At 39.7% G+C, this 20770-nt stretch overlaps 1 protein-coding gene across 4 annotated transcripts in view; it reads left to right on the forward strand.

Moving 5' to 3' along the window:
* Window positions 1-20770, forward strand: part of LOC137020243 (collagen alpha-1(XIX) chain) — a 234726-nt gene that overhangs the window by 63443 nt on the left and 150513 nt on the right. For all 4 annotated transcript variants that reach the window (XM_067385510.1, XM_067385511.1, XM_067385512.1 and 1 more), the window contains 4 exons: window positions 3546-3581; window positions 6996-7025; window positions 13427-13453; window positions 13772-13825. In XM_067385510.1, coding sequence (XP_067241611.1) covers window positions 3546-3581; window positions 6996-7025; window positions 13427-13453; window positions 13772-13825 — 147 coding nt within the window. The remainder of the gene's footprint in view (window positions 1-3545; window positions 3582-6995; window positions 7026-13426; window positions 13454-13771; window positions 13826-20770) is intronic.

A 20770-nucleotide genomic window follows, 5' to 3' on the forward strand; every position in this document is an offset into this window, starting at 1 on the left:
GCGCCGCAGGACCTCTAGACGCGCGTTTGCATTGACTTAACATGTAAGTCAGACGCCCCAGACGCGTTCGGTGTGAACGCAGCAAGACCTGATGCACATGAGGCGCATCGGACACTCATCCCGTTTCCTCACAACTGTTCATTTTAAACTTCAGAACTTTTAAGACTCTGCTTACGAGGACACTCGACAAAACGGGCATTTTGGCATGCAAAAAGCATTTGAATGAATAAGAATGTGATCATAAGATGTAACTCTAGCTAATGGATGACAGAAAAAATGGATGCTGCGTTAATTGAGTTAAATATTTTTAACGTGTTAACCTGAAAAAAAATAAATTGCATGCATTAACACGTTCATTTTCACAGCCCTTATATAGGTATGTGTATATTTTTCACAGCCATTATGTGTGTGTGTGTGTGTGTGTGTGTGTGTGTGTGTGTGAATTAAACCTACTGATTGTACAAGGAAACATGTCTACATCCAATAATTGATAATGTAGCTTATATTGCTTGTGTTGAGTGTAGCATGTAGTAAATGCCTCCGTAAACAGGCACACGGAATGCTGCTCAGTTTTGTGGGATGGAATCAATTTTATTACTGGAAGTCACATATATGGTGACACATATGGTGACAGGGAAAACTATAATGTATGATGAACAAACAAGAAAAAAAATAAAATTTGTTGTGAGACTTTATAACAGTGAGATTATATGTAAATATTAAAAGAATGTTTCAGATTGCAAACAAGTTAAGCTCTACTGGCAGCATCTGTGGCATGCTTTTTGATTAATTTCAACTTATTGGTAAAAGCAGTTATGCATTGAAGCATATAGGACAAGGCATTCTAGAAGGTTTCAAAGTAGAAATGTGAAGCTCATATTTTTTAATGTTTAATTATGTTCGCAGATAATTTATATTTTCTTAACCTAGCATTTTGTTTGTTAGTTAAAGGTGCCATTGAACGTTTTTTTACAAGATGTAATATAAGTCTATGGTGTCCCCTGAATACCCCATAGATTTTTTTAAAATAATTTTTTTAACTGCCTATTTTGGGGCATAATTAGAAATGTGCCCATTCAGGGCTGTGGCCCCTTTAATTGCTTGCGCTATCATGTTATCATGGATATCATGTAATCATGGATCATGTCAGTTATTATCACTCCATCTGCCATTTTTCGCTATTGTTCTTGCTTGCTTACCTAGTCTGATGATTCAGCTGTGCACATCCAGACAGTTAATACTGGCTGCCCTTGTCTAATGTCTTGAACATGAGCTGGCATATGCAAATATTGGGGGCGTACATATTAATGATCCAGACTGTTACGTAACAGTCAGTGTTATGTTGAGATTCGCCCTTTCTTCGGAGGTCTTTTAAACAAATGAGATTTATATAAGAAGGAGGAAACAATGGAGTTTGTCATTTCCATGTACTGAACTCTTGTTATTCAACTATGCCGAGGTAAATGCAATTTTTAATTCGATGGCACCTTTAAATCTTCCTAAATGTTATTATATTTATGCTTAAAACAAAACAAAAAATGCAAGTCTGGTAAAATAATAATAATAAAACTTAATTTAATATATTTTGCAGTATATTGTGCAATTTTAGTAAACAAACAAACAAAAAAAAACCTGTAAATCCATACAAAAATGAATTAGAAAATATTTTTTTGCTGTATTCGCCTCAAGTTCCAAGTGCCTTGCCCCATAGAGTGCATCACTGTACTGTAAACACAATTTATGTTTGTTATCACAAATGTATTATTTTCAGCGTAATGGCCCATGTGTCACAGATGCTGTTGATAGAACAGACAGACCTTCACAGCAGGGAAGTTGTGAATTCAGTGAAACAGAATGTAGAAGAGAGCTTCTTGCTCTGATATCTTATTCCCCAACCCCCCGTGCACGAAGACACACAAGGCCCACAGCGGGACTACTTTCCAAACAATAGATCAAATGTTATTCTCTAATTAGCTACCATATTACCCATTGTCTTTTACAGTATTGGGCTTCTTTGTTTGCATGTGTGTGCACGTAATTATCAATGCAGTGTTTTCAAGCCTTGAAGTTCTAATGAGCTCCTCTGCGTTAGAGCAGAGAATAACTAGCTTCTTTTTCATCTCATCTCACAGTCAGACAGAGGGAGGGAGGAAAAACGTTAGTTTGGATTGAAACTGACAGTAGGAAAGACACGTCACGCTCTTCAAACATAGAATGACTCAGAATATCTTCAAACAGGCCAGCTTTAGGTGTTCACAACTTTATATTTGAGCAAACTTTGATGTGGAGTTTCTGTGGATTTAAAATGAATTTGTGGAAGACTCTGCCTGTTTTTGTCAAAGGGGTTTTAACTTAAACTGATGTATCTGCTTGTATTTCATAACCTTGACTATATGAAAGTGCTTTATTTAAGAGCAGATAAGCACAGAGGAACAGCAGGTTGTTTTATTTTTATGAATATTTTCCAGATATGCCTAACAGAATTATTCCTAAAGGAATAGTTTTCTTAAAAATGAAAATGTTGTCATCCTCTACTCACCCTCATGTTGTTCATAACCCGTATGACTTTATTTCTTCTAAGGAACAAAAAAAAAACATGGTTCTTTAAAAAAAACTGAGGAATTTTCAGGGAGTGTCAACTTAAATACATGGAAAGATTTTCACTTGTGCGTGAACTATTCCTAAAATACATCAGCCTGAATGATTACTTGGAAATGAGTAGAATCCCATAGTACAGATAATTTTAAAATAATTCTTTAGCGCAAAAGAACTTCCACCAAATTTTAGCGCAAAAAACTTCCGTATTCTGTAAAACAAGTTACATCACTTCCGGTCCAGGTCTTTTGAATGTGCTTCATTAAATCACAAGATGCCTTAAAAAAAAAAAAAAACACTTAAAAAAGAGTTAGTTCACCGAAAAATGAAAATTCTGTCATCATGTACTCACCTTGAAGTTATTCCAAACCTGTGTGAATTTCTTTGTTCTGCTGAAAAGAAGATATTTTGAAGAATATGGGTAACCAACCAGTTGATGGGCCCGAATGGCTTCCATAGTATGGAAGAAAAAGAAACCACTATGAAAATCAATGGGGTCCATCAACCATTATTGTACTCACATGAACTGATTTAAATATGTTTTTAGTACATTTATGGATCTTGAGACAGAAAATGCCATTGCTCCCTATGGAGGCCTCACGGAGCCATCGGATTTAAACAAAAATATTTTAATTTGCGTTCCGAAGATTAACGAAGGTCTTACGGGTGTGAAACAGCATGAGGGTGAATAATAAATGACATTATTTTCACTTTTGGGTGAACTAACCCTTTAACTGTGTAGTAAGTGGCATTATGTCCAGTTAAAGCTGACTGTTAACACTCTATAAACCCCTTTGCACCAGGGTCCTGATTTAGTTTGTGATAATGATCTGTTAACTGTACGTTATCATTTGCACTTCATCTCGTTCTGTATATTTTAGGAACAAAATGTAGCTCTGAACAAAAATCACTCTTGGATCACTCTGGATTTGATTGCTTCTCTGTTGCAGGGGGAACCAGGCCCACCGGTTTCGGAAACACTGTCGGTACGTATCTCAATTCACCCTACTACAAAGCTGCATGTCATTTCAGAGCTCAATATACTGAAACTGACTCTTTTTGAAGCCGTATGAAGACCCATATGAAGCATGATATGCATAAGCAGCATTAAGCACTGAAATTAGATTTATGGAGAGTCTTTGCTAAGGTTTTAAAGAATGGTTGACTCTTTCACAGATATGAGAACGGTGCTCAAACAGGGTGTTATGTTACATACAATCGTTGTACAGTAAGAAATATAGGTGAACAAAATTTCAGAGCTGAGAGACAATTACTATTATTGACCTCAACTTTTGTTAAATTCAGGTGTGTAACTGTCAATTTACATAATCCAATCAATACCCGAAATCACTGCCAAGTTTCTTTTTTCTTATGCTATTTTACTGTCATATACATCAATACACGTCTGCTACATCTCATAAAACAACAGCGGAATGTATGTTCTTTGTGTGTTAGGAAACTACAGCTCTGCCCCTTTATGTAACCTAAACTTTTTCAAAATTAATACTTCTATTCAGGTAGGCCTCTTTATATTGATCAAAAGTCACAGCAAAGACATTTTACAATGTTACAAAACAATTCTATTTCAAATACATGCTGTTCTTTTGAACTTTCTATTCAAAGAATCTTGAAAAAATGGATCTCAGTTTCCACAAAAAATATTAAGAATAATAATAAGAATAAGAAATTTTACTTGAGCACCAAATTTGCATATTAGAATGATTTCTGATGCAGTTTTTCTCAACCGGTGGGTCATGACAAAGTAGTGTTGGAGAAAGTTACTTTTAAAAGTAATGCATTACAATATTGCATTACTCCCTAATTGCGTTACTAAGTTACTTTTTATGGAAAGTAATGTGTTATGTTACTTTTGCATTACTTTTTCTCATCTGGGCTGGGCTGTTTGTTTGTTTTTATAAGAACAAAAAGGTTCTAATTTTGGCAAATGTAAAGGCCCTTCCACACCAAAAGTGAAATGAATAAGCCTCAGGCTAAAGGAAATGCAAATTCACGCCTGTACAGTAAACAAACCTTTTAGCGGTGCTGCCATTTTGATTTAGTCTAGAACTAATTTAGAATAATCATCATGGAGAGGCGTCAGTCAAAAAACGCGAATCTGAATACATAACTCAAGTTACTTGTAATGCGTTACCCCCAAACTTTTTTTCGCAAGAGTAGGTCGCAGAGTGTGTAGTCAAAGAAACAACAGAAACTTAATTCTAAATGTTTTTCTGATGGAGGACTTTTATTTTGAAAGACATGCGTGAAAGCTGTTCCATTCCACTGTGGCATTTCCATTGTTTTTCTATTTAATCACGCTAGACGGTCGGTTGACCTTTGCGCTTGCGTCTCGTGCATGGAATAGCGTTCTAAAAACATGGCGCTCAAGTTAAAAGAAGTTAGGGGCCGCTCACACAGAACATGTTTTTCCATTCAACTGCGCAAATATTTTTAATGTAAACGCGCTAGACTTTAACTGCTGCGTTCACGTCAGTGTTAGGGGTAACGCATTACAAGTAACTTATGTAATCAGATTACTTTTCCAAGTAACTAGTAAAGTAACACATTACTTTTTCAATTTACAACAAAATATCTAAGTTACTTTTTTCAAGAAAGTAATGCAAGTTACTTTTTCACATTTATTGACTGACAGCTCTCCTGTCCCCATGTTGAGAGAAATAAAGTGCAGAGGTGTTGTGTGCGCTGTGTGAACATGATGGATATCGTAGTTCTAATCTAGAGCATACATTTACTCATCTCACTTGCACGAAAACATTCAGTATTCCTCAAAATGAATAAAAACAGTGAAATGCATTAGCAGAATTTTACGCATTTACTATATTAAATTACACAAATGCACTTTATGTATTTAATCTCACTTTATTAACCAATGTCTTTGCTGCTGACCTTCAATGATCCAATTCAACCATACTAATAAGCAAAAATTACTTCAGATTAGATTTAGAAATAAGAGTGTTGAGCTTCCTTCTCCTTTATCCTATTCTTCTTTTATCCAGAATGGCAGCACAGCTGAAAGGTTTTGTTTGAGCTGCTAAGTAACACAATTAGTTACTTTTTTTAAGGAGTAACGCAATATGCATTACTTTTAAAAGTATCTTTCCCCAACACTGCGTCTCACATCTTCTGCAGCCTCTTGCAAATGACACAGCATTCTAAAAACGTAGCACTCAACTTTAAAAAAAAAAAAAAAAAAAGTGTCTCTAGATCTTGTGCTTTTTTCCTAATGACCTGCGTCTCACGTTTTTAACAGCAAAAGCGTGTTCTGTGTAAACCGACCTTTAAACTTTTTTAAAAAACACATCTCTAGACCTTGTTAGGTCCAGTTCAAATAGAACGTGTTTTTGCTGTTAAAATTACAACGTTAAAATGCAATATAATATTTACGACCCCAAACATTGTTGAAAATGTGTTCTAAGAGAAGTTCCATGTAGATTTTAATACTATATGCCATTTGCATTCTTTATCTTCAAAACTAAAACAAATAAAAGTCAAAGGACAGCCAGCACATGATCACTCAGGGGCGACCCGAACAAGCACACAGTGGAGGTTAGACATGTCCTTCAAGTAGGGAGCTAACAATTCAGCACCTCATATGAGGGACACGTCTGCTACATCTCATAAAACAACAGCAGGATAGATGTTCTTTGTGTATTAGGATACAGTATACGGCTCTGCCCCTTTATGTAACCTAAACAGTGAACTAACCCCAACGGAACTGTATCAGGGCATAACGGTTATTTACTCATGCTAATTTTACATTTTATGAGGACAAGCAGGAATACCAGGGATGCAAACGCGAAAGCCGACAACACACTCGCGCATCACCACTCCCTCTTGTAGTCAAGTTGTAAATCATGTGGTACAAAACCATTTTAACAAGCTTTAGTGGCTGAAATTCTTTATGTATATACAAATAGCTTATAGCTGACATTTCTGATTTGATCAGTGTTTCAGGTTATTTTATATTCTATCACGGATCTTGCCAGTGTAGACATCTGTCGTTCTTATTTACGGCCTCTAATGTCACAGGCCGTCTCTCCCCTGTTACATTTTGACAGTTTTAGGAGCTTTTAAAGCTCTTGTTCTTTGACTTTCACCAGACACTAGGAGTGAATGGCTATTTTTGCAGCTGTTTCTAAGATGTGTCAGTATTTTCAAGGATGCCAGCTGAAAGATAACACCACACTCTGCATCTGAAAGGCCATCTGTATGTGTCTTGTATACATGCGAATGGTCATGTGGTTTGTCCTTTCATGTAGGTCATGTAGTGTAAAGAAATCTTAGCTCCTGACCTTTGTTTTAACAGTATTAACAGCTGAAGTTAATTGCCATCTTTGTTTGATGAAACGTGTTATAATTTCCCTTCTGCTTTCTCTTAGATTGAAAAGCAAGCTCAAAAAGGAGACCAGGTAAAGACATTTTTGAATTCTGAAACTGAATGTCAGCACACTTTTTTTTTTTTTTTTCATGAGAATTTTATTACAGTGCTTGTAAGGCAGCCCTCATTACTGATATCCTTCCTTCTCTGCATTTTCCTGGAATTTTTGATGATTCATAGTGAAAGCCTGTTGCCTTTTTTAATTAAACAAAACTAGAAATGTCATTCTGCTTCTGCTGCTGCTTCAGATATCTCTGTAGCTAATTCAACTAGAGCTGCTCAATGTATCGACTTAATTAAATATATATATATATATATATTTTGTAGATAATTTTACTTTAATTATAAGAATTATCAACAGTGAAACTGTAACCCAAATCGATGACATCACCATAACATTTGCATTCAAAAATGTTCAGTCTCTTCTACTTGTTTAAATCTATTTTACTATCTAAAAGGCAATATTATGTAATGTAAAGCATGTTTACAGAAAACATAAAAATGTAAAGTCGCAAAGCATGTCATTTAAATAGAACTAAAGCCTAAATTTAGCTATCCAGCACTATTCTATTGCTGCGTTTCAAGCCCTGTCATTTCCAAATTCAGTTAAACCAATTACACTTACAGTTAAAAGTTTGAGGACAAGTGTCAAGTAGTTAAGTAGTACTTGTATTCAAGAGTGTATTAAATTGATCAAAAGGGACAAATCTTTTTATGTCTTTGGGTAATACTTTACAATAAGTTTTCATTAGTTGAAGGATTAATTTAAATTACCCCATGATTTACTCACCCTCAAGCCATCCTAGGTGTATACAACTTACTTCTTTCAGACGAATACTATTGGAGTTATATTAATAAACACCCTGATGTTCCCAAGCTTTATAATGGCAGTACACAGAAACCACCTGTTTGAAGCTCAAAAAAGTGCATCCATCCATCATAAACATACTCCACATGGCTCAGGGGGGTTAATAAAGGCCTTCTGAAATGAAGCGATGCATTTGTGTAAGAAAAATATCCATATTTAACATGTTATAAAGTAACAGCCATACAGATTCTGTCACGGTGCACACAAGAACAAGATGGTAAGATCCAAGTGCAGCGATGTTTATTACAGGAAACTCCAAGCATGTAATCCAGAGCACAGGCAAAGGTTAAACTCCACAAAAACAGTCCAAAACAGAAAGCCAGAGAAAACAAAAGTGCACGTAACAAAATACAATAAACCACAACCAAGGACAGAAACAACTCAGTATAAATAGACAGACACTAATAACATAATACAAAACAGGTGTGTGTAATGAAGTGATCATGAGATAATGAGTCCGGCAGTGCGTTATGGGTAATGTAGTGAATGCAATGGGTGGAAATGAGAGTCCGGGATGGAGTGCCCTCTAGTGGCTGATAGGGCACTCTCACTGGTGATCATGACATTACCCCCCCTCAAAGGAGCGGCTACCAGACGCTCCACCAGTCCAAAAAAAAACAAAAACACAAAAAACCCAGGAGGGAGGTGGACAGGTGGAGGATCAGGGGGAGGGATGGTGGGCCAGGACCAGAACCCCCAACCGAAGGCCAGGGGGGAGCCGGAGGAACAAACCACGGGGGGCTCAAAAGAGTCAGGGTTCTGGCTGAATGCCAGGGCGGCGCTGGAAGAACTGACCAGGCGGGTTCCCCGGGGTCTGGAGTCCTGGCTGGTTGCCAAGGCGGCGCTGGAGGAACTGACCAGGCTGGTTCCAGCGAGTCTGGAATCCTGGCTGATTGCCAGGGTGGTGCCGGAGGAACTGACCAGGCTGGTTCCAACGGTTCAGACGGCCTGGGCAGTGGCGGCAGGGCAGAAAGCCTGGGCGGCGGCGGCAGGGCAGAAGGCTTGGATGATGGCGGCAGGACAGAAGATCTGGGCGGTGGCGGCAGGGCAGAAGACTTGGACGGCGGCAGGGCAGTAGGCCAAGGGTGCTTCATGGCCATATCAGGGAGAGCAGACAGCTCGGTGACGGCCTCCGTGGCCATATCAGAGAGAGCGGACAGCTCGGTGACGGCCTCCGTGGTCGTATCAAGGGGAGCGGACAGCTCGGTGATGGTACCAGGCTCGGGCTGCTCAGGCGGCAGGGTAAGGCGCTTCGGTGGCGCCGGCAGGGCAAGGCGCTTCGGTGGCGCGGCCTCCGTGGCCGTATCAAGGGGAGCGGACAGCTCGGTGATGGTAGAAGGCTTGGATGATGGCGGCAGGACAGAAGATCTGGGCGGTGGCGGCAGGGCAGAAGACTTGGACGGCGGCAGGGCAGTAGGCCAAGGGTGCTTCATGGCCATATCAGGGAGAGCAGACAGCTCGGTGACGGCCTCCGTGGCCGTATCAGGGAGAGCGGAGGACTCAGGGACGGCAGCGGGCTCAGACTGGGGCTGCTCTGGGACGGCAGCGTGCTCAGGCTGGGGCTGCTCTGGGACGGCAGCGTGCTCAGGCTGGGGCTGCTCTGGGACGGCAGCGTGCTCAGGCTGGGGCTGCTCTGGGACGGCAGCGTGCTCAGGCTGGGGCTGCTCTGGGACGGCAGCGTGCTCAGGCTGGGGCTGCTCTGGGACGGCAGCGTGCTCAGGCTGGGGCTGCTCTGGGACGGCAGCGTGCTCAGGCTGGGGCTGCTCTGGGACGGCAGCGTGCTCAGGCTGGGGCTGCTCTGGGACGGCAGCGTGCTCAGGCTGGGGCTGCTCTGAGAGCATCCTCCAGGCACGCAAAACCGCCACAACATAGAACGTGAGGACAGCCCTCTTGGCCATCACTGGACTGATAGGGAGAGCATGCCGTACTGGAGCGGACTCACTGGCTGGAGCGGACTCACTGGCTGGAGCGGGCTCTGTAGTAGACTCACTGGCTGGAGCGGACTCACTGGCTGGAGCGGACTCACTGGCTGGAGCGGACTCACTGGCTGGAGCGGACTCACTGGCTGGAGCGGACTCACTGGCTGGAGCGGACTCACTGGCTGGAGCGGACTCTGTAGTAGACCCACTGGCTGGAGCGGACTCTGTAGTAGACCCACTGGCTGGAGCGGACTCTGTAGTAGACCCACTGGCTGGAGCGGACTCACTGGCTGGAGCGGACTCACTGGCTGGAGCGGACTCTGGAGTGGACTCACTGACTAGAGTGGACTCACTGACTGGAACGGGCTCTGGAGTGGAGTCACTAACTGGAGCGGGCTCTGGAGTGGACTTACTGACTGGAGCGGACTCTGGAGTGGACTCACTGACTGGAGCGGACTCTGGAGCGGACTCACTGGCTGGAGCGGGCTCTGGAGTGGACTCACTAACTGGAGTGGACTCACTGACTGGAACGGGCTCTGGAGTGGGCTCACTGACTGGAGCGGGCTCTGGAGTGGACTCACTAACTGGAGCGGGCTCTGGAGTGGACTCACTGACTAGAGCGGGCTCTGGAGTGGACTCACTGACTGGAACGGGCTCTGGAGTGGACTCACTGACTGGAACGGGCTCTGGAGTGGACTCACTGACTGGAGCGGGCTCTGGAGTGGACTCACTGACTGGAACGGGCTCTGGAGTGGACTCACTGACTAGAGTGGACTCACTGACTGGAGCGGGCTCTGGAGTGGACTCACTGACTGGAGCGGGCTCTGGAGTGGACTCACTGACTGGAGCGGGCTCTGGAGTGGACTCACTGACTGGAGCGGGCTCTGGAGTGGACTCACTGACTGGAGCGGGCTCTGGAGTGGACTCACTGACTGGAGCGGGCTCTGGAGTGGACTCACTGACTGGAGCGGGCTCTGGAGTGGACTCACTGACTGGAGCGGGCTCTGGAGTGGACTCACTGACTGGAGCGGGCTCTGGAGTGGACTCACTGACTGGAGCGGGCTCTGGAGTGGACTCCAGGCCTTGAGGGATGACTATAGCCTTCCTCCTCCTCCTCCTTTTACGAGTGTGAAGCGGAGACTCAGTGCCAGCCTCCTCTGAGGCCTCAGGAGCGGATTCACGGGCTGGGACGCACTCATGGGCTGGAGCAGGCCTTGAAAAGGACACACGGGCTGGAGCGGACTTACGGACTGGAGTGGAGTCACGGGCTGGAGCGGGCTCTGGAGTGGACACCCGGGCTGGAGTGGCCTCACGGGCTGGAGCGGGTGCTGGAGGTAGTCGAAGCGGCCCATTCCCACGCAGATGCAGGTAATTGGAGAAATTCCAAAAGTTTAATCCCCTTACCAGCTCCATCTCCCACTGCGGCAGAGGTTTATCCAGACAGTTATTAATTGTGTCTTTGAGGACCGTATCAGAGAGACCATACCCCTCCGCCCGTGACCAGAACTTCTGGACGAATGCCCGCACTCCCATTCTCTTCTGGCGGAGAGTTGCCAAAAGGGCCTGAGCCTCCTCAGCCCCCACTGATGACCAGAGTCTCCTGCTGCTGGATCCTTGCATGGTGGTGGTTTATTCTGTCACGGTGCACACAAGAAAAAGATGGTAAGATCCAAGTGCAGCGATGTTTATTACAGGAAACTCCAAGCATGTAATCCAGAGCACAGGCAAAGGTTAAACTCCACAAAAACAGTCCAAAACAGAAAGCCAGAGAAAACAAAAGTGCACGTAACAAAATACAATAAACCACAACCAAGGACAGAAACAACTCAGTATAAATAGACAGACACTAATAACATAATACAAAACAGGTGTGTGTAATGAAGTGATCATGAGATAATGAGTCCGGCAGTGCGTTATGGGTAATGTAGTGAATGCAATGGGTGGAAATGAGAGTCCGGGATGGAGTGCCCTCTAGTGGCTGATAGGGCACTCTCACTGGTGATCGTGACAGATTCTACTTGCGTCTAAAGTGTAACTTGCGTACTAATGGTATTACGCTACACCATGACGTAATACGCTACTTCCTGTGTTATACGTTGCATAAGCTATGCTTTAGACGCAAGTAGAATCCGTATAACATGTTTATAACATGTTAAATATGGATATTTTTCTTCACAAACACATCACTTTGCTTCAGACTGGAGTCGTGTGGAGTACACGTTTATGATGGATTGATGCACTTTTTCAAACACAATGCACTACAACTGACCCTTGGCCAGGAGTTTGATTGACAAGCGATCTAACCAATCAGAACGCAGTCAGGAGTTAGAAGATTAACCTCGGTGGGGTTAAACTTGAAAAAATTGTGTGTATTGACGTCTTTCTGCGTTTGAAACAACATTCATTTTCATTTTCATTCATGTTTATTTGATGCTATAAATGAACTAGTAGGAAGAGATTATCGGTTCACGAGCTTCTTGAGCTGAGGCGCTACAGCAATCTGTCACGACCATGGTCACGACACATTAAAGAGCAACAAAACGGTATTTATTGTTTGAATTTCTTAAACTACACAGTTTGAAAGCTGGGACTTTGTTTAATATCATAAGTAACCTGCTCTGTCTTGTCTGTTGACATGTTGTCAGTGTCCTCTTTGCTCCGCGATGTATTTTTCACTGTGTGTGGCGTGACAGCGCCACGGCTTGTCGGACAAAGCAACAGTAACTAAGGGGGGCGGGTCTTTGCGAAGGGTCAATTATAAAGCTTGGGAGCATCAGGGTGATTATTAATATAACTCTGATTGTGTTCATGTGAAAGAAGAAAGTCATATACACCTAGGATGCCTTGAGGGTGAGTAAATCATTTTAAAGTAAACTAATCCTTTAACATTAGTTAACTACTTTAGTTAACATGAATTAAGAATGAACAATATTTCTACAGCATTTATTAATCTAAATTAATGTTAATTTCAACATTTACTAATACATTATTAAAATCAAAAGTTTTGTTTGTTAACATTAGTTAATGCACTGTAAACTAACGAACAATGAATGACTGTATTTTTATTAACTAACATTAACAAAAATTAATAAATACTGTAACAAATATCTTGTTCATTGTTAGTTCATGTTAGTTAATACATTAACTAATGTTAACTAATGAAACATTATTGTACCATGTATTTACTTTTTCATTATAAATGGTGTTTTTTGAACTGCCTATTCTTTAAAGAAGTGAAAAAAATGTATCACAATATCCCTAATATATTAATCAGCAGAATTGTTTTTAATATTAATAATAACAAATGTTTCTTAAGCAGCAAATCAGAATGATTTCTGAAGGATCATGTGACACTGAAGACTGGAGTAATGATGCTGAAAATTCAGTTTTTCACAGGAATAAATTATATTTTAAAGTATATTAAAATAGAAATGTTTTTTAAGTGTAATAATATTTAACAATATTACTGCTTTTACTGTATTTTTATCAAATAAATGCAGTCTTGGTGCACATAAGAGACTTCTTTTATAAACGTCTAGTTATAAAACTAGATATAAAACTATAAACTTCTAAAAACTATAAAACTATAAACTTCTAGTTATATACTCAGAATGTTAAAAATCTTTATTTATTTATTTTTTGCAGGGTTCCCCAGGAGTTCCTGGAGAAAAGGTAAGCGTTTCAACAACATTTTCATAAATTAAATCATTTTATTTATTTATTTATTTTTTTACCTTCCTTAATGAAGTTCACCCATGAGTTGTGAACATGCCATTTAAACATCTGTCTCTCAGCACTTTAATAAGCACCGACATGTAAACCCGTCCAGGCAGAGCCAGCTGCTTCTGCTCATATTAGCATCAGTGTTGCTTCTGGATCTAATCATGTTTTTGAGGGCAATTACGACCACAGACAGGTGGAAGCCTAGATCCAGACTAGCCTGCAATGCTTTGAGAACTAGAACCCTGATCCTTTACCCATCTTCCCCAGGGAGATGCTGGCCTGCCCGGTCAACCAGGAGCACCAGGAAAAGAGGGCAAAAGGGTGAGTAAACCGAAGCAGGTTGCTGCCTGTGTGGGCTGAATCCATGTTGCAAATGTGTTTGTGTAACCGACCAGTCAGCGAGACAAGCCTTCGGGAGTGACCCGGCAGCAGCTGGAAGGAGAAAAAGATCGGAGAGCTCTGTGTGGGCCTGGTCTCATGGGAATGACTCTGAATATTCAACTGTAAGGTCAATCATAGACTGACAGCACGTATGGCCAACCCCAGCAGGAAGCAATCTCAAGGGTGATTTACGGTTCGACATGCTCGAATGTATTGAGAAAATGATACTGTTTCATTATTGATTTTATCCTTGATTTTCTCAGTGCCATCGGTCAAGGGTTAAATTGTTGCTCTGCTCACAGCCTGAAAAGCTTTATGGGAAATTTGACTGCCTGCAACAAATTGCAGTTGCATGTTCCGCTTATTTGAATTACCTAAGCCATTGAGCCATTTCACTAGAGGCATGCTAACACCTGTTAACGCAAATGTTATCTCGGCTCCTCGAGTGGTTAATGGTCCTGAATGTGGTACAGTTGTTTCTCGACTCCCTTGAATGTGATAAAAAGTATTAAAAATGCATGCCACTTAGATGGAGGAGAATACTTGGGTCCGCCGCAGGGACTGTAAGCGCAGCATTAAGCTATTCAACAGAATGAATGAATATTTATTATCCACTGCAGTGGTGTTCACTGGAGTGTTATCATAACACTGTTGGGTATTTTCAGTTCAGTGATGGATTGAGTGATGCACCGTGCCATAGACATCTGGATTTTGTCCACACTGGTTGGGAATGTTTCCACTCGGAATGGTGAACAATTCCCTCTTCAAGTCCACAATTGGTGTATGTATTCAGGGCAAGAAAAAAGGATTCATTTTATATTTATATTTTTATATATATATATATATATATATATATATATATATATATATATATATATATATATATATATATATATATATATATATATATAATATTTTAAATGTGTTCTTTTTGTTAAATTATTAATATACATTTCATTCAAATTTGTATTTTAAAATGAAAATTTGCTAGAAATTAGAAAGATAGGAGTTATATAGCTATCCAACTCCACATAAATTCATTAGTCACCATGAAATTGACCATTCTTATTTTTTTAGGGAATATTGCAGTATTTATTATAAATGTTTTATCAGTGCACATAATTTTTTATTTAAATTCATGTGCCCTTGTAATCTTTAATCCCTTTTGCTGCACCATCTCTTCTCTTCTTTTCTCTGATGATGTGTTTACTGCCGCATAACCTGTCACTCACATGAGATCGACCAATAGCAAATGACAACAATCCAATTAAATCCTGCCCTACATTTTTTTTTCTCGTTTTCCTCATATATATGTAACAAAAGGGAAAAAAAAAAACATTATTGTAATTTTTGTAATTTTGTTGGAAAACTATAATGAAATCATTACGAATTTGCAGGGCATAAAATTGTTGTACAAGATCAATGAATGTAAAATTTTGTGACATTTCTGCCATCTGGCCTGAAACGCTGTCAAACCGGCCCCAGGCCAGCAAATCCATCCTTATTGTTGAGCTCTGCTATTATTAGTCTTGAATATCCAGACATTTGGCATATGATCTGGATCTGGTGCACAGTGTAGCAGAGACCAGCCAGAAGAACCAGGAAGAGCCATTTGGCTTGACATGTGAAGCGACCACAGTTCACTCTGTTTTTATGTTGTTTTATGGAAATGGATTATACCACGAATTAAATTTTTTTTTTTTTTTTTTTTTTTTTAATCAGAATTTCTGTCTGTCTGGAATTCAATGATCATATTTCACAGATATAGCTTTAAAGGAATAGTTCACCCAAAAATGAAAAGCTGGATTCCACCAAAGCATTTTTCTTTATGCACACAATAATAATCTTTTACATTTGTAATCCTTTTATTTTTAGTTTTTGGCATGTTTGTGTGCTGCTGCATGTCCCTGTGTGTGTAATAATCAGAGTGTATGTGCACCGGCATATAGGCGCATATTACTAACGCGCAAAACAAATATAGCACCATTGATTTAGACCACATTTCAGTTGGTCAATAGCGCAGTCTGTTTCAGTTGCCTCAAAATAGCAACGCGCCAACAATGTGCCTGAACACACCTCGTTTTCAGACCAGCACGCCCATGGGCGCACAAATGGGTGCAAATGCATTTGCTATTTAAACAACGTGGAGCAGGATGTGAAAATGATAACTGCGTCGGGCTGAAACTCGCAAAAAACACTTGCGTTGCGCCTGGCGCCACATTGTACCACATTGCGCTGGGTGTATGATAGGGCCCTTTGTATACTATAATCACTGGCTACCAGCAATGGCAGTATGCGATGTATGATATAGGCGTAGCATAAGTTTAGTTTTAAATATGGATATTTTTCTTACAAAAGCCCATCATTTGCTTCAGAATGCATTACAAAAGCTGCTGGAATCGTATGGATTACTTTCATGATGGATGGATGCGCTTTTTGAAGCTTCAAAAACTCTGACACTATTTAATGCCATTACAAAACTGGGAAGAGCCAGGATATTATTTAATATAACTCAGATTGTGTTCAGTTGAAAGAAGAAATTCAAATACACCTAGAATCGCTTGAGGGTTAGAAAATTATGGAATAATTTACATATTTGGGTGAACTATTCCTTTAAGAGATGACATAGTTTACTCATGATACTAATCATTTATCCTCATGTCAAACATCTGTTGTGTTCCGCAGAAGAAAGTAAGTCATACACGTTTGGAAGGACATGAGGGTGTGTAAATGATGCCAGAATTGTTATTTTTCCCTTTAAAGCAAAATGTACAGTTCTGTAAATGACATCTGAGAATGCTGTCTCTTTTAAGTCGCTGCTAGATAGTACTGTCTCACTTAGAGAACAAAACAAGAAGGGTACTTTCGAGGCACAATGACCCATACACATTTTACAGACAGTTAAACATTTCATTAAACTTTTCTCTGAAAACAAGCACAGTGTTTTTGTGCCTCCATCTTCTGCGAGATTAAAAGGCCACTAGCATATGACCTTTCGTGCAAAAATCTGAACATTATGTCAGCTTCTACCAACATGATTCCTCTTTAATTGGTTGGTGTTACAGAAAAAAAGCTGTTTAGAATCCAGACGCTGTGTTCTAATGATCTTGTGGTCGGCACCCCGCGAATTCATTAAAATCTCTGCGCTCGCGAGGGATCGCGCTAGCGTTTACCGCCCACACGAGTTAGTTTGCTGCGAGACTTAGTTAGAATGAATTCTTTTCCGGCTGCCATTTAAATCAGTGTCAAGTGTGTTGTTTTGTTGCAAAAGACACTATTTGGCCCTATAAATAACTTTGCTTTGATGACTGCACAGCTTCCCGGCAAGCAGGGATGTGGTAAGGTTTCGGGTTATATTTGGCGAGTCACATGCAGCCGGGTAACTTGTTGAGCAGGACTGCGGCGCTCTGCAGTCTTGTAGGCTATTTGGGGAAAGGAGGGACATGGGTCATTATTACTGGCCTTCTAGACGACGACGAGCCTCTGTTGGCGAGAGACTCTCACCCAATTAGCAGCTCTCATTTTCCACACCACTATCAGTCATACACGGCTGCCATCTTTGCGGCAGTGAATTTTTCGCTGCTAGCAAGTTTAACTCATTGGCCTGTGTCACACGACAAGCGTAAGCATTTATTTGTGTGGATTTATTTCGGAAGCCATCCAAGAGGTTACAGCATTGACAATGTGCATGTAACAGTTTTGGTGCCTTTTTTCTGCCCAGGATCCAACAGAAAACATTGAAAAAATTATGCCATTATTTTGCGATTATGTTCTTTTCCAAAAATAATTTTCTGAATCAGGATTTTTAATAAAAAAATATGAAAATAAATAAACATTAAAATAAACAAAATTGCTCAAATCAAAATTGTGTAAGATGTTGTTTTCAAATATTATTTTTTTATTGTTTTAAGCAGAAACCTCGTTCAGTTTTATGTTAAAAACAAGACAAATTTTCTACGGGATATTTAAAGGAGCCACCGAATGTTTTTTTACAAGATGTAATATAAGTCTAAGGTGTCCCCTGAATGTGTCTGTGAAGTTTCAGCTCAAAATACCCCATAGATTTTTTTAAATCAATTTTTTTAACTGCCTATTTTGGGGCATCATTAACTATGCACCGATTCAGGTTGCGGTCCCTTTAAATCACGCGCTCTCTGCCCTTGGAGCTCGTGTTTGCCTTAAACAGTGCATAAACAAAGTTTACACAGCTAATATAACCCACAAAATGGATCTTTACAAAGTGTTCGTCATGCATACTGCATGCATGCGTCAGATTATGTGAGTATTGTATACTGTTATATTGTTTACATTTGATTCTGAATGAATTTGAGGCTGTGATCCGTGACTAACGGCTAATGCTACACTGTTGGAGAGATTTATAAAGAATGAAATTGTGTTTATGCATTATACAGTCTGCAAGTTATGAAAATAGCGACGGCTCTTGTCTCTGTGAATACAGTAAGAAACGATGGTAACTTTAACCACATTTAACATTACATTAGCAACATGCTAATGAAACATTTAGAAAGACAGTTTACAAATATCACTAAAAAATATCATGATATCATGGATCATGTCAGTTATTATTGCTCCATCTGCCATTTTTCGCTGTTGTTCTTGCTTGCTTACCTAGCCTGATGATTCAGCTGTGCACATCCAGACGTTCTGCCCTTGTGTAATGCCTCGATCATGGGCTGGCATATGCAAATATTGGGGGCGTACACCCCGACTGTTAAGTAACAGCATCCTGTATATATATGATGCTATTTACACTGTGCAAATAGCGATAATGCTATTTAAACTAAGTGTAAATAGAAATTAGATGCTATTTACACTAAGTGACAATAGCAGAATTTTTTTTATAGATATGCTGTTTACACTAGGTAAAAATAGCGATATATTCTATTTACACCATGTAAAAGTATCAGTTTTTTGCAAGAAGTGTAAATAGCAATTAGATGCTATACTTTATATTGGCAGATACTATTTGCACCTCAGTATTTTTGTACATTAATAGGATGCAGTAATATCATAGAGTGTAAATGATTATATCTCTATGATCAGAAGAGCGAGCTCAGCAAAAGGCGGATTCGAAACCGTGCCAATCGCAATAAAAGCCGTACTACGAGCCTCACGCGCTACTTCTACACAACTGGAGACATTGAATTCTGCACGTCTTTTTTAAACTTGAAATTGGCCGAACCAAACATTGGTGGACGGAGCTAGTGTAAATAGCGTTTGCCAACAAGGGACGCTATTTGCACTTAGGGTAAATAGACACTCCGAAATTAAAATTCTGTCATCATTTACTTACCCTCAAGTTGTTCCAAACTTGTATGAATTTATTTCTTCTTCTAAACACAAAAGAATATATTATTCAGGTTAACAACAACTTGAGGGTGAGTAAATGATAACAGATTTTTCATTTTTGGGTGAACTATCCCTTTAATAGTTCAGAGTTATTGGAAGAGATCACATTACGGTTACCTGCCTTCCTCACTGATTAAGCAAATACAATATCTCTTATAATATATTCAGGAAATTTGAGACGTGCGGACTGAATCAATGTTCATGGAAGCGAGCTGGAAAGCCTTTGTCATAGATTTCTTAGTGGAAGGGGTCAAAGGAGTCAGCCCTCCTGCCATCCGGATGATGAAGTTTAATTAATAATGTCTGAATGTCAATATCTGTAATAACTCAAGCATATAGCAATAAAAGACACTAAAATAACAATGGAATGAATCTGACCACCCCTGGGATAAGAGCTCATGTTAATTATGAGATGGAAGATCAGAGAGAGAGAGCAAGAGTGTTTTCACACTACAAAAAAATCATTTTATTAATTGGTAATTTCTTCTAGTTTTCAAACATTCTTTAAATATGATCAATTTACTTGAGAAGCAAAACTGCATAAGGCTTGTTTTCAGAAAATATATTTTGAATCGTTCTCTCTTGGCAAATATATACTATACCTCTTTGACATTGTCTTTTTTTTTTCTTGTTTTAAGTATAAACCTCACACAATTGTGTTTTTTTTTTTATGCTTAAATAAGAGAACACATTAAACAAAAAGGGTTTTAGAACTATCTGGTTTCTATTCATGCACTGTCATGTTAGGTAGCCCCACCCACCACATAATTTAATTGGTCCAAAATTAATGGTGTTTTCTAAATAGCTCTAAATATATAATAACATTTCTCACAGAGTTGTGACCACACAGCCTTGCACTCCACTTCTTTTTGGCTCAACCACAGCAGTTTCTTGGTATTGTGCCCACTCTGCCCGCCTGTTCCTCTCATCGAAAATGAATTGCTACCTAACAGGTAACTTTTTCAGAGCAGGTCCCAGTGCTGTACTTCACCGCCCCCTCTCACTTCTGCTGCTATCTGTCTGTCTGCCCACGGAAAAAGTTTTTTACTCACTAGAAACTGTTCCAGTAAAGCTAATCAGATCACAGAATGAACGCACCCAAATTCCTAATATATATTTGAAAATTTAAACTTTTGACCCTTGTCACCACTTTGCCACTGAGGTATGAATGTATGTTTTAATATATTACATTAAATAACATTATTATAATAATAATTGTATGCATTTTATTTATTGTACTACTACAACTACTACTGCTATTTTTTTTGTTGTTGTTGTTATTATTATTGTTGTTGTTGTACATTACTTTAAAACATTTTATTTTATTTAAAATATTTTATTATTGATATTTTTACTATTATTACTATAATAATGTTATAATGGTCATTTATAAATAAATGAATGAATGAAAAAAAATTCAATTAACTATTTTTGTAGTTATGCATTTATTGCATTAATATATTATTATTATTATTATTATTATTATTATTATTATTAAATGTATAGATTTAATTA

Source organism: Chanodichthys erythropterus, chromosome 5 (genome assembly GCF_024489055.1).
Source record: "Chanodichthys erythropterus isolate Z2021 chromosome 5, ASM2448905v1, whole genome shotgun sequence".
In the NCBI taxonomy this organism is placed as follows: domain Eukaryota; kingdom Metazoa; phylum Chordata; class Actinopteri; order Cypriniformes; family Xenocyprididae; genus Chanodichthys; species Chanodichthys erythropterus.